The sequence below is a fragment of the Ylistrum balloti genome, unplaced genomic scaffold (assembly GCF_031769215.1).
Source record: "Ylistrum balloti isolate Yb309-2 unplaced genomic scaffold, AGI_CSIRO_Ybal_v1 Utg370240, whole genome shotgun sequence".
Taxonomy (NCBI): domain Eukaryota; kingdom Metazoa; phylum Mollusca; class Bivalvia; order Pectinida; family Pectinidae; genus Ylistrum; species Ylistrum balloti.
The window spans coordinates 30888-43194 of record NW_026782195.1 but is presented as its reverse complement, the minus strand read 5'-3'; the positions used below and the strand labels follow the sequence as shown (position 1 = coordinate 43194).

The 12307-nt window shown below is 33.5% G+C and overlaps 1 protein-coding gene across 1 annotated transcript; it reads left to right on the top strand.

Annotated features, from left to right (window-relative positions):
* The first annotated feature begins 4532 nt into the window (after positions 1-4532).
* On the top strand, positions 4533-11307 carry LOC132552131 (organic solute transporter subunit alpha-like). Its single transcript, XM_060216271.1, has 8 exons — positions 4533-4578; positions 4861-5021; positions 7900-7973; positions 9076-9234; positions 9524-9638; positions 10119-10371; positions 10683-10798; positions 11242-11307. The coding sequence occupies exons 1-8, from the start codon at positions 4533-4535 to the stop codon at positions 11305-11307; spliced, it is 990 nt and encodes a 329-aa protein (XP_060072254.1).
* The last annotated feature ends 1000 nt before the right edge of the window (positions 11308-12307 follow it).

Sequence of the window (12307 nt, the reverse complement as noted above, 5' to 3'; positions counted from 1 at the left end):
TTTAGATATGTTATCTTATCACTTACGCGATGAGTGACCTGAATAATGATAAATTCAATGATCATGTGACCCTTAACCCAGCTTATTCCTGTTGAATGCCTTTTGAAAATGATGATTTTTTTTTTCAATCTATGTCCCTTTATACTGCCTTTAGACACTACATAAAAGATACTTCTGATCATATTGGAAATTCAAATATTTCGTTCTGGGAATTTTTATTTATTACCTTATGATAATGAATATCTTTTACATAAAGTCCATGAGTACATTTCATTTACTAACAAGTTAAAATTTGATAGAATACCAAATGACTTTATTTTAACATTATTGTCTTTTTATGAGTCACTAGTGTATAAAAGCTAGAGTTGTATACACGTGCGAGTGTTCTATGTATATAATCCTTCCTTTGGTTAAAGAGTTGTGTGAATACGTTTGTACGAGGTATTTAAGGGTTTAAATTTTAGCGGACATATTTCATTATTTTTCAACTTGATCCCCTTCAGTATCTATACACTTTTGCCAGCGATGTTTAAGGGGCCTCGATGCCTACTTAAAAGAAGTAATTTTCTTAACCGTTCAGAAAGTCCTCCTTTGCGTGTATGACGTCATCATCGAACCGAAGGTGAGTACCGGCAACGGCCTTTTCAATTTTGGAAATAGACGAAAGTGTCATGGAGCGAGATCAGGCGAATTAGGCAGATGCTCGATCAATTCAAAACCACAGTCGTTAATGGCAGCCATGACAATGACAGTCTTGTGAATAGGGGTATTATCCTGGTGGAACAACACACTTTTACGGAGTTTTCCGCGGAGCCCGAGTTTAATATTTTCAATCAACTACCTAAGAAGTGATGCATCAGATGGGACTGCAACGGTGACGGGCCTTCTTGGACGGGCGTCATCCCCAAGGCTATACCTGCCACGCTTAAATTCCGCCGCCCACCTTTTCACTGTAGCATATGAAGGGACACCATTCTCTGGTGTTGCTACCATATGGTGATCCTTAGGCGCTAGATCTTTCCAATCCAAATATTGACTCACTGTCTTTCAGCGATTTTGTCCATTTTGCAAAAGTCACTTGTTTATTTTTGAGTGCTAACCCCAAGACGTAAACTGACCAAACACCAATCTTCGGGTACACAGCCTTAAATAGTCAGGCAATAGTAGAGCTGAAAAAGGACATTCCTTCATAACTTCTTCAATTACAAGACTCACAACTTATAAGTCATCCCTCGTATGTGTGTCATGCAAGAATGTGTGATTGTGTGTAAGTACCAGATAGTGCAATTGATATATTCATTGTTTGTTTTATCATATTTCATCAAACATAATACATTGTTGCCGGACCCCAGGAAAATACTAGTATTGACTATGCCTCTTGTCTAATACTATCGTGCATTTTTGTTCAATGAAATTTGTTGAAATAAAATCCACATACATTTAGGTCTCTGCTACAGTGAAGAACCATATACTTTCTTCATTAAACAATTCCATATGGAAAATAAAGTAATTTATTGGACCAGGGGGCGGGGAAAGGGGTGCACCCCTTCAACTGGCCTTTGGGTTTTATTTCGACCAATCTAAAAATTGCTTAAAGGGTGTGCTCAGTATCAACTATACTGTATCTAATTCTAAATTTCTATTGACATGTGATAAATTTTGTCTTTTGTACGATAAACACCAATGCACCTTCAGTATATACCTGAGAACTTGTACGAGACTCGTATTTATATTCTAAGCATTGTCTGTTGAAGTAGCTGTCGTCTTGTATACTGAATAAACATCAAAGCTTCGAATATTTCCCAGCGAATTAATAGTTTCTAGTTGAGTTGTAGCACATCAAGGATTCAGTCGTATGAAACATCACATTTTACAAAACCGATAAAAATAAATCAGCACATTTAAGTCGTTGCCTTTATGATGCAAAACATGTTATTGATTCAAATTATTGACATAACTGCGAAAAAAAATGACAAAGCTTATTTGTCACTGATATCACTTATTCATTAAATTATATTAATATTTTTGGATTGATATTATCAATAAATATATTAATGATATCAATAATTCGAATTAGTGATATCATGTATCTATATAAATACTAAAATGGCGTCCAATGATAACATGTGAACGTAATGACATGTTCCGCTTGATTGATTCTGAATTGCTACGCGACACGTCCTATATATTAACCCCGCGTGTGTTGTGTGTATATTTTTAAGTACAAATGTACACCCCAACGTGAGCCAGTCAGACACCGTGAGTACAGCTGTGTCGACATCACCGCTGACCGTTAAAGGTAAGAATATTATCTATATTTTTACGATGCCACTGGTAACGGAAGAATATTTATACAATATTCTTTATTCTAATATTAACATTTCATCATATTATATATTTAAATGTTTGACCAGGGGTTATATTTCTATCTAATCAGAACAGTAGATGCAATTTGTCTGGCATCTCATGAAAACGTGTTCTTATACCAAGGTTGATCAGATAAAGAAATTCATACACAAACATGTGCTAATCTTTATATCAGCGCTGAACTACATGTGATTTAATCCACCGTGTATAAAGCCTGCTATTGGTATTATCGTTAATATTATAACTTTTGCCATAGAGGTGTACATTATTGAAGTATCAGTCCAAAAATGGTTGGATCTAAACAGTAAGAGAGAGATTCTCATTACAAACTATGGTTGCTGATTCGGGACATCGTAATATCGCTTCGTTTAATAGGAAGCGAGATTGCGATATCACGATACCACGATGCGATATCACGATGCGATACCACGATATCGCATCGTGCTATCGTAGTATCGCAATCTCGCTTCCCATTAAACGAAGCGATATTACGATGTCCCGAATCAGCCACCATAACAAACACAGTTCTTGTTGATGGACAAGGTATCCTGGAACTAGACAATTTTTGTAAATATTGTAGAAATATTAAAAACGAGACTAAAGACTTGTCAGGTATTGTAAGATTTTGTCTTGAAACACAGAATTGTCAAATTAAACTACAGACACTAAAAATTACCACAAAAGTTATACAGTGTACAAAATCTGTAAACACAAAAAATATCTCATAACTGATATAAATTGAACTCACATGTCATACAGTGTACGAAATCTGTAAACACAAAAATATCTCATAATTGATATGAACTTAGCACAGAATTAATACACTGTACAAAATATGTGTAGACAATAAATGATCTCATACCTGATATGAAAGAAATAAAATGATAGAACCGTTTAGATTTAAGAGTTTAAGAATAATTATAGATACTGGCAGTGTCAACGTAACTTAAAGTTGGCCTAATTGCGTAATATCGATGGGCGTTGAACGAATCGTGAGAACGTTCCTTTGTTGTATAGGACTGTCTATACAGTAACACAATACCTACAATACCTGGTCTCGTACCGGTTTTCACCTCTCATACTTCATGTAAATATATCATATTGGATATGTAAGTACATTTCTCTTTTGTTAAAAGTTATTGATAAAAATAATTTGGAAATAACAACAGACGGTCTTTTTTCGGAACATTTCACTGAATGTGAATTGATAAATTAAAAAAAAAATTAATTTTTCGTCCCATTCGAATTTTGTCTACAAGTTTTACAGTAACACGTGCTGTGTCAGTTAGTGAATGCACCCTATGGTGTTCTTTGTGTATGGACCTCTTGATGCCTTATTGTGCCTAACAAACTTACGATAAACGGCCATTATGGTATAGGGATGGATGGAAAAGCAATTTTAATAAAAACTTCATTTCTCTTTACATAGCATCAGTAGTAACATCAAACACGTGATTGAAATTGAATATAAAAAAACAAGTTTTACAAATCCATCTCCAGTTAGAAAAACGCAAACGACGTTAAGGACCTAAACTACCATAAAATGTGGAGAGAAAAAACAGTAATACTACTAGTAGATTTCTACAATGTAAGCATGAATTGATCATATAAGGAAATTATCTTAAAGTCGTTTCCATTTAAATAAGAATGTTGAAAATAGTCACATATTTACATTTTATCTCGTCAGATTTGATATGGAAGGGATACTTATGTAGGACCAAATTGTTGTCAAATGCTGGGTACATGATTACAAAAATAGATTACGCTGTAGTATCGTTTTATTTTGTTTCGTACATTGCAATAAAGCATCGCTAATTAAGAATAAATCCTGACATTTAAGAAAATTTTGATTTTAATAAAGGCCTTGTTTTATTGGATTGAGGAAGGAGACGATTGCTCTTCCGGATCACATGGTCTTGGTATTCTCGTATTTTTCCGGCACAAATGTTTATGTTGTTCTTATTCGTGTTTGAAGAAACTGAAGTTTTTTGAAGATGCTGTTAATATGCCCGTGTTTGCACTCTTTTGCGTGTTTTAACTACACGCATTCCCCATGCGTTTATTTCAAGACGGCGTTTTTAAGCAAATGCGGATTATTTTTCTTCGTCACTTCAATTTATATTCTTATCTTTTCAAGAGCACTGCTAATCAGGACGAGTAGCGTCATGAGTTGTTTGCAGGATTATCCTTACACGTCCGTGTTATATTCTGGTAAGATATTCATATCTTATAACGATTAACGTTTTTTTCATATATTACAACAAATTTCAAATATAATTATTATCATATATCAATGTTCAATTTTACAAAATAAAATACAAGATGGCAATATTCCTAACGTAATATCCAACAAATGGAATAATCAATTTCAATCGCATGGAATGAAAACTACACCTTTACCTGGTCAACAACAGGTAACAATTTCAGAAAGTATATCTGCGTAAGGTAACATAAATTATGAAGAGTCAAATATCCTCGTTTTTGTCTTTACAGAGCTGAATGGAGAGAGCGGCACAATAGTTATAACTGTGATAGCATGCATTCTTTCTTTATTCACTCTTCTGATTTTCCTGGAAGAAGTCTGGTTCTTTTACAAGCATCATGACGATAAAAAAACCCGACCCAAGATCCTTTGCCTGTTGGCTGTTTATCCGGTATGTATGTATACATGACTGTGTATCGCTTGTCAGGTAGCGATTGATTAATTACACTGTAATATCAGTGTGAGTCATATATAGGTGGAAAACATATATTGCATATGGTTTGCTGTGATATGTATTTTAATTTTGTAACGAACAAGTTTTTCTTTTGAGAAGAATGCTTCATCCATGTCCTTTGTAAAGAGAGAGAGAATTCTAATGCTAATCACATACCTCGTTGAAAAACATAAATCGATAGTGAAAAATTCTACACATTTTCAATATGGAATAATGTAATTGTGATTTGGTCTATATAAATAGTACCATCATTGAATTTCCTCGATAATCACATATGGAAAAGGAGAAACTCAGTTTCTGTAATTTTAAGGAGGTAGATGAAAGGTAAAATACGTCTTGGAAGCTATTTATCTTTCGAGAGGCAGTCATCGTTTACACAAGCTCATGTAGTTTTTCAGTCTTGAATTACTTCTCCTTTTAAGAATATGTCATTATTTCAAGTTATTTTTATCGCATTATGACATATTAAACAATGCTGAACACATTTGTTGTTAAGATCATACGACATATATTGTTTTCAGTCATTAAATATATATATGGAAAATTTGAATTTACGTGTGTACAAAGACGTTAATTTAAGAGTTTTCCCTCTTATTTCATCATATAAATCTAATCTTTTATCTAAATTTATTTTTTTTGTGAATTTCGTATAACAAGGACAATCAGAGAAGTAACATAGAAAATGAGGATCAAGGAGGTCGTGTCACATATCCATATACATCAGTGATGAAGTCTACATGCAAATATCTCCAACCCTGTTAAATGGTACCTATTAAGAATAAGCGGAAATATAAGTAATATTAATCACAGTTAAATACTGTCAACGTCATTCTCATTGGGGAATAATGATATTCCTTTCTGTAATAGGAAGTTGGCCCTGTTCAATACTTTATTATGCGGTTGCGTTGCTCTAAGCCATGATTCAAGATTTACATGGTTGTCGATAAAACAAAAGACCCCTACCCTTCCGGAACACCTGATCTAATTTTCTCTTAAAAAATCTCATTGTAATTTTTTTAATTTGTTCAAATTTTGCCCGCATTTTTTTCGATTTTGAATTTTTACTTTAATTGAAACTTGACACGTACTACCAAATACATGTCTTTATTCAGAAGTGTACCACCATTCTTTTAAATTTAAACATGGCATGCAATGTACAACCCATTCAACCCGCCGAGTCCTGCACTTACAGTCTGAACATCTGAACTTCTGTACGGGTTTTGCATGTATTACACATATCTAGCACTGTATTATATGATATAACATGTACCTATTGACAGCATTTAACATTGGGTCTTGTCTGTATATAGAAGTAGAAGACTGATAATCGTAAGTCAACAAAGTTATTGAAAACATAATTAATCAGGAACACATTTTCTAGCAGTTAGAATAAAGCCGGCGTCAGTTCTCTGTTGAACAAACTCTAGTTGTGTAAACACTGAAGGACACGGGAGCATGTCAATTAAAACAGGTTCACAAAAGTGCCAGGTGAATCATTTGGGAATATTGATTTACTTATTAAAGCTGACGAAACGCGATTACTGTATTTTTAGAATTTTATAATAATCAATAAATAATATAGCATAAATATCCTACAGTAAACTTAATGAGATGCATATAACCCACCTTATCCGTCGCCTAGAGACAGTATTATACAAACCGCTCTTGTGCAGTTGTCTTGTGCATAAACATTTCTAGTTTATTGAACTAGTATCTAATTTTTGAAATTTCTGTCACTTTCGATTTTCCTCAGTCACCTAAAAGGTATAAAATTAGGTATTTAGCTGACGAATCATGAAAGGACGAAACAGCTGTATTATGCAATTTGATTCAGTTCTGATATCTATTTTTTGTATTTTGTACAATCTTACATATTTAAAAGTGCATCAGACGCATGAACTGACAATGTCTTGGGTAAATATTCAGATATTCTTTTAAGTATTGTTATGTACTGATATAGCAAGTTGTACTGTATCCCTACATCTCCAACCTATGGTATTTACGGTTGATTCGATATTCAAGGGTCTGTTCCCATTATCACGATTTTCGTGCAAGAAGTCGTCAGCTGACTGATAAACTCGAAACACAAGGGTTCAAAAGATGTAGGTCGATGAAAATTTATAGTGACGCTTAATGGTCACCATCATTATCAAAATGAGAAAAACGGTGAATTTGCATTTTTCCTAAAAATTATTCGTCATGTTTGAGATATACAGGTATAGCAGATTGGTTATGAAAAATACATCATTACATGTATATATATTTATAAACAATTACATTAACAGTAGAGAGATAAAATAATAGACTGCCCAAATAGTAATCTCCAACACAAAGCTAAAATATTATTCTGAAAAAATGAAACCCCACATTGTCCACTTTAACATGACAAGACCAATTTTAGCAAGGATTTTTTTTTCAATTTTAATTAAAACCTTTATAATGGGATAATCTAATAAACAAAAAAATCACCCATGGCCACACCAAGAAACTGTGTACTGCTACCTTCGTTTGCCTGTGGGTTCGGTTGTTGTAAATCTTGCTCTCATTTAAGAACGTGACTTTACTTACCTGGATTGACCAAGGTTTACATGGCGGTTGTCGTATATCGAGCCGAAGACGCTTATTCTTCCGGAACAAACACATGATCTTATTCTCCTTATACTTTTTCAGGAGTCTCCATGCAAACATTTCTTTTGTTTATATTTTGCTTTAAGGAATTTGAGTTTGAAATATGATTATGTTGCCATGTTGTTATTTTCTTCTAACAAGAAAAAAAAGATAATGTGTTTATTTATCACAAACGTCCTGCTTTCAGATCATCTCTTGCAATTCACTGTTAAGCATTATGGTACCAAAGGCAACGCCCATTGCAGAATTCCTTAGTGCATTGTAAGTACATACAAAAAACACTCCTCCCTCGCAAACAAAGTTAGAGGAAACACTGGAAACAACTTGTCTGTCTGTTTCTAGAACCGTTGCTATGGAAACATAATTAAGGTTTCTGATAGGTCGAAATTTAGATATCACCTGATTATGTTGAAATTTACATGTAAAGGTTTCGAAGAATTAATTTTATTTTGGTCATTTTCTTGGCTTCTCTTAATCAACAAATTCATATTACAATGTTGAAATAATTCGGGTAAAAATGAAATCCCATGAAATGGTATGATTTAACAATGAATATCATCCATCGGATGTGATTGGTTGTAGTGTGAATTTCTTTCAGTTATGGCATTCAAACTTAGTAGAGCGAAAGAAGCTGAATTATTGAGGTTCTAGATTTCATGTTTTGCCATCGGGAATATATACACAGAAATCCAGAATTATTAATAAACCTTATCCTTAATAAGTTTAATATTAAGTTTAATAACTGGCAGTTCAGCTCACTAGAATCTCTCAACAATGAAAATTTCCCAAAACTTATTTAGGTTTTGAAATTTCTTTTGATCAATCTTTATTTTCTTCATTCGTTTCCTAGGTTTAAAATTTAGGCCCTCAGCATCATTGAAGAGTCCTAGAAGAACAAAACTGCTGTAGGATGCAATTGAATTCATTGTTTGGGTCTTTTGTTTCTGATATAAATTTATATTGAAAGGTGTTGTTCACTTGTTTGTCTGATGTAAAGTCTCCACGAACTTCGTATGATTATATGATTACATATTGATAAGTTTTAACTGATAAAAATCCATGCAAGCCTTGTGTCTGTTTTAGTTTAAGTCTCTGCGTCAAAAATTACAGTCCTTGGCCATACCATGTTGATTTTTAAAATGACTACAATGATGTAATATTCCACGATATGATTAATAATATGATTTAATTGATAGAATTTAAAACTTGCATGGATAATTTTTGTTGTCACACTACTCCTTGAGGAACAGGCTACCTTTGTGATACATAACCATGATCAATTTGGAAATATAGATTTGCAGTCAATTATTTTCACCAAGAGTTCAGTAACTAATATTGTTATGATATCATTCTTTTCCTGTAGATTCCTGGCCTTTTGTATCCTGCAGTTTATTAATCTTGTTGTTGATTATTTTGGCGGTACCAAAGCCATGCTCCATGCTTTCGAGGAAGATACAGTATCCTTTAGGACACCTCCGTGTTGCTGTTGCTGCTTTTGTCTAACCCATGTTAAACTTACACGGTAAGAATGCTGGAGTAAACCTGGTAACTAGCGGTAATATACCCAGAGGTTCGAATTTATTAAACTGATACATAATTACTGTCCTCCAATTTTTTCTTATAAGTTCGTCCACATTTTTTCTACTTTTCTTCTATCTTCAGCTTACGTGTAATGTGACTTAATTCAGTTGAAGAAGAAACGTATTTCTCACAAAGATCTTGCTTTAATCTGAACTGCAATAATCAGATTACTTAATCTAAAGTATGACCTATGACCTGACCTGGATTCTACAGCAAATTGTTTGTTACAGCAAAACGTTGAAGATTATCAAGATCATGGTAATGCAGCTATCTTTCATACGTCCAGGTTTCTTGTATGTGTTGAGTATTCTACACAGTGATGGCCGGTATCACCTGGACCAAAGTGTAAGCAACTGTTAAACTTTACACTTATCTATAATATAGGGCCTCATATTTTGATACAAGGTTTATATACAGTAAGTGCCGGAGTATATATTTCTATACTAGTGGACGTATTTGTTTTAAAGGTTATAGAATGTGACATTTTATTTTATGCGAAGAGTGACACGGTTCAGAATATACAAAAGAAACAATAATATTTATTTGACACTGTTTTAAAATTGTCTCTTGCATGAAAATTACGAAATTTATTTAATCATAGGACTGCCCATCTTGATTTTCACTTTTCTTAGATCATTTTGCATTTTCTCAGTCGCCTTCCAGGCTTCAAAATTTAGGCTTCCCAGCATTTAGAATTAAGAATTTTCACGTATCATTAGTACAAAATGGATGTATGGCGCAGTAACGAAAACCAAATAGAATACCTCTTTCATCCTCGGTTCAAATTTTTTGAAATATGAGAAAAGTTTCCCTTTCTTGTTTTAGTCGGATCCAACAGAAACCTTTTTGTGGCTGAAAATTCTCACCGTGATTTCTACAATATTCGCCATATACGGACTTCTTGTGACTGTCTTCGCAGCACGACGGAAGCTAACTACCCCAAGGTTCATGTTGAAAGCCGGCGCTCTCAAAATCACACTTATCGTGTTTGACATTCAGCTGTCCGTCCTTTTCCTCCTTGCTAACTTTGATCGGATTTCGTGTGAGGGTAGCCGGGGTTCATTTGTAAGGGCATCTAGTAAGTATGTCAATGTATAGAAAGTTCTGTTTCAAATTAATTAGTTTGAAATGTGTTTACTTTGGGAAGGTTATCAGTATTGACGGAACCTCACTGTTGCTATTGTTTTAGAAACAATCATACACCTGTACACCTTTGTTATCATTGTTTTACTGTAATCCGCAACACCTTCCTTGTCAATATCTTATCATGATCCATGACGTCATTTTTGTTATCACCACTATATTGAGATTAATTATGTTTGTTATATCTCTATTGTAATGTTATTCACAATTTCATCATTATTGTTAATAACTGGTGTTACCTTTCAGGTATTCACAACTTCATGCTTGTCATAGAGACATTCCTGCTGGCGATAATAGCCCGATTTGCATACCGTTTTAAGGAACAACAGAACACCACACCTGACAACAAAGAACTGAAAGGGGTAAAATCTTGTGTTTTAACAAAAACAAAAACAAAACAAAAAAAAAAAAAAAAAAAAAAAATGAAGAAAATGTCCAGTTCCCGTTGAACAAAGAATAAAATCTAGTTTGTCTTTATCGATAATTGAATACCATATTCCACTGATTCTAAATTATTGCCTAATGACATTAACAATGAAGAGAATTCTTATTTAACGGATCTTGTAAGACTGACAAGACAGGGTGTAGACTATGCAACAACATTTAGACTTCGATGCCCATAATCCTGCGCGTTTAGCATATGTCATATTACAAACGCGTGCGGAAAAAAAGATGAAAGATCTTTACGATAAAATTCAATCACTCTGTCACCATTGTCACAAATTTTGGCGCACTTTATTTTTTCAGACGTAGCCTCGTTTTCAATATGCATTTTAAGTAAAGCTTGAAATCGTGTTATTTTTAGAAAAGTAATTTCATAGACGAGCCGGACACTCTTGAGAGCAATGCCTATTCATGTGGAAAAAATTGAAACTTCGCATATATTTTATCAGGAGGTATGTGATCACCTTAAAGATATATCATTGCTTGCGGTTAAAGTTTACCAACCGATTTCCATGCCCCCCGCATCGAAAGATCGGGAGCATATTGTTTTTGTGCTGTCTGTATGTTGTCAGCTTTAAACTTTCCCACAACTATTTTGAGAAGTAACGAAGATCAATTCTTTTTCAGACGAATTTGTAAAGATGGAGTGATCACACCAGATGACAGGAATATACCACAGTATCGTGTAAATGGCAATCTGTATAGCGTAGATGGTTTGCTTTTTTTGTTTATTGTTATTAAACCGGAGCCATTTTTTGCTCCACATGTGTTATAGTTATCACCATTCGCAATAGAATATATTTTCACACGTTTCATGGTTCATGTATTCTACGAGAATTTGAAACTAGTGGTCTTTAAGTTTTGTTACTTATTTTTTAACTTGTTTTACGGTTAATATTTTTTTTAAGTTATGCGTCAATTTTTAAATCGAAATTAAATTTTGATAATATGTTCATGATTCAATGTATCAGTTAGTTGCTATTGTTACTGTATTCTTATGCATGATATCTTATCACGTGACTTACACAGTTATATACTGATATGTTGAGATATGCTAAGATATGCTATCTTTATTGTTTATGTTTAAGACTGTAATCGACCCATAGTTCATATGAGTATGGACAGGAAAACGACACGTGTACATTTGTACTGTTTATGCACACAGAACAAAAAAATCTAAAAAAGAATAAAGAAGTTTTCTTCTTAAGTCAAATAACTTTTTTGATACATATATCTATATGCTGCGCTAGAATAACTATTTTGATACATATATCTATATGCTGCGCTCTAATAACTTTTTCAATGTGTTATGTCTTTTGACCAGACTTTAATTAATGATACCATTTTTATTATTTTATACATTGTTTATAGTCGATGTTCTTTTCGTATCGACGACCAAAAGGAACAACAAACGTGAAGTGTTTGTA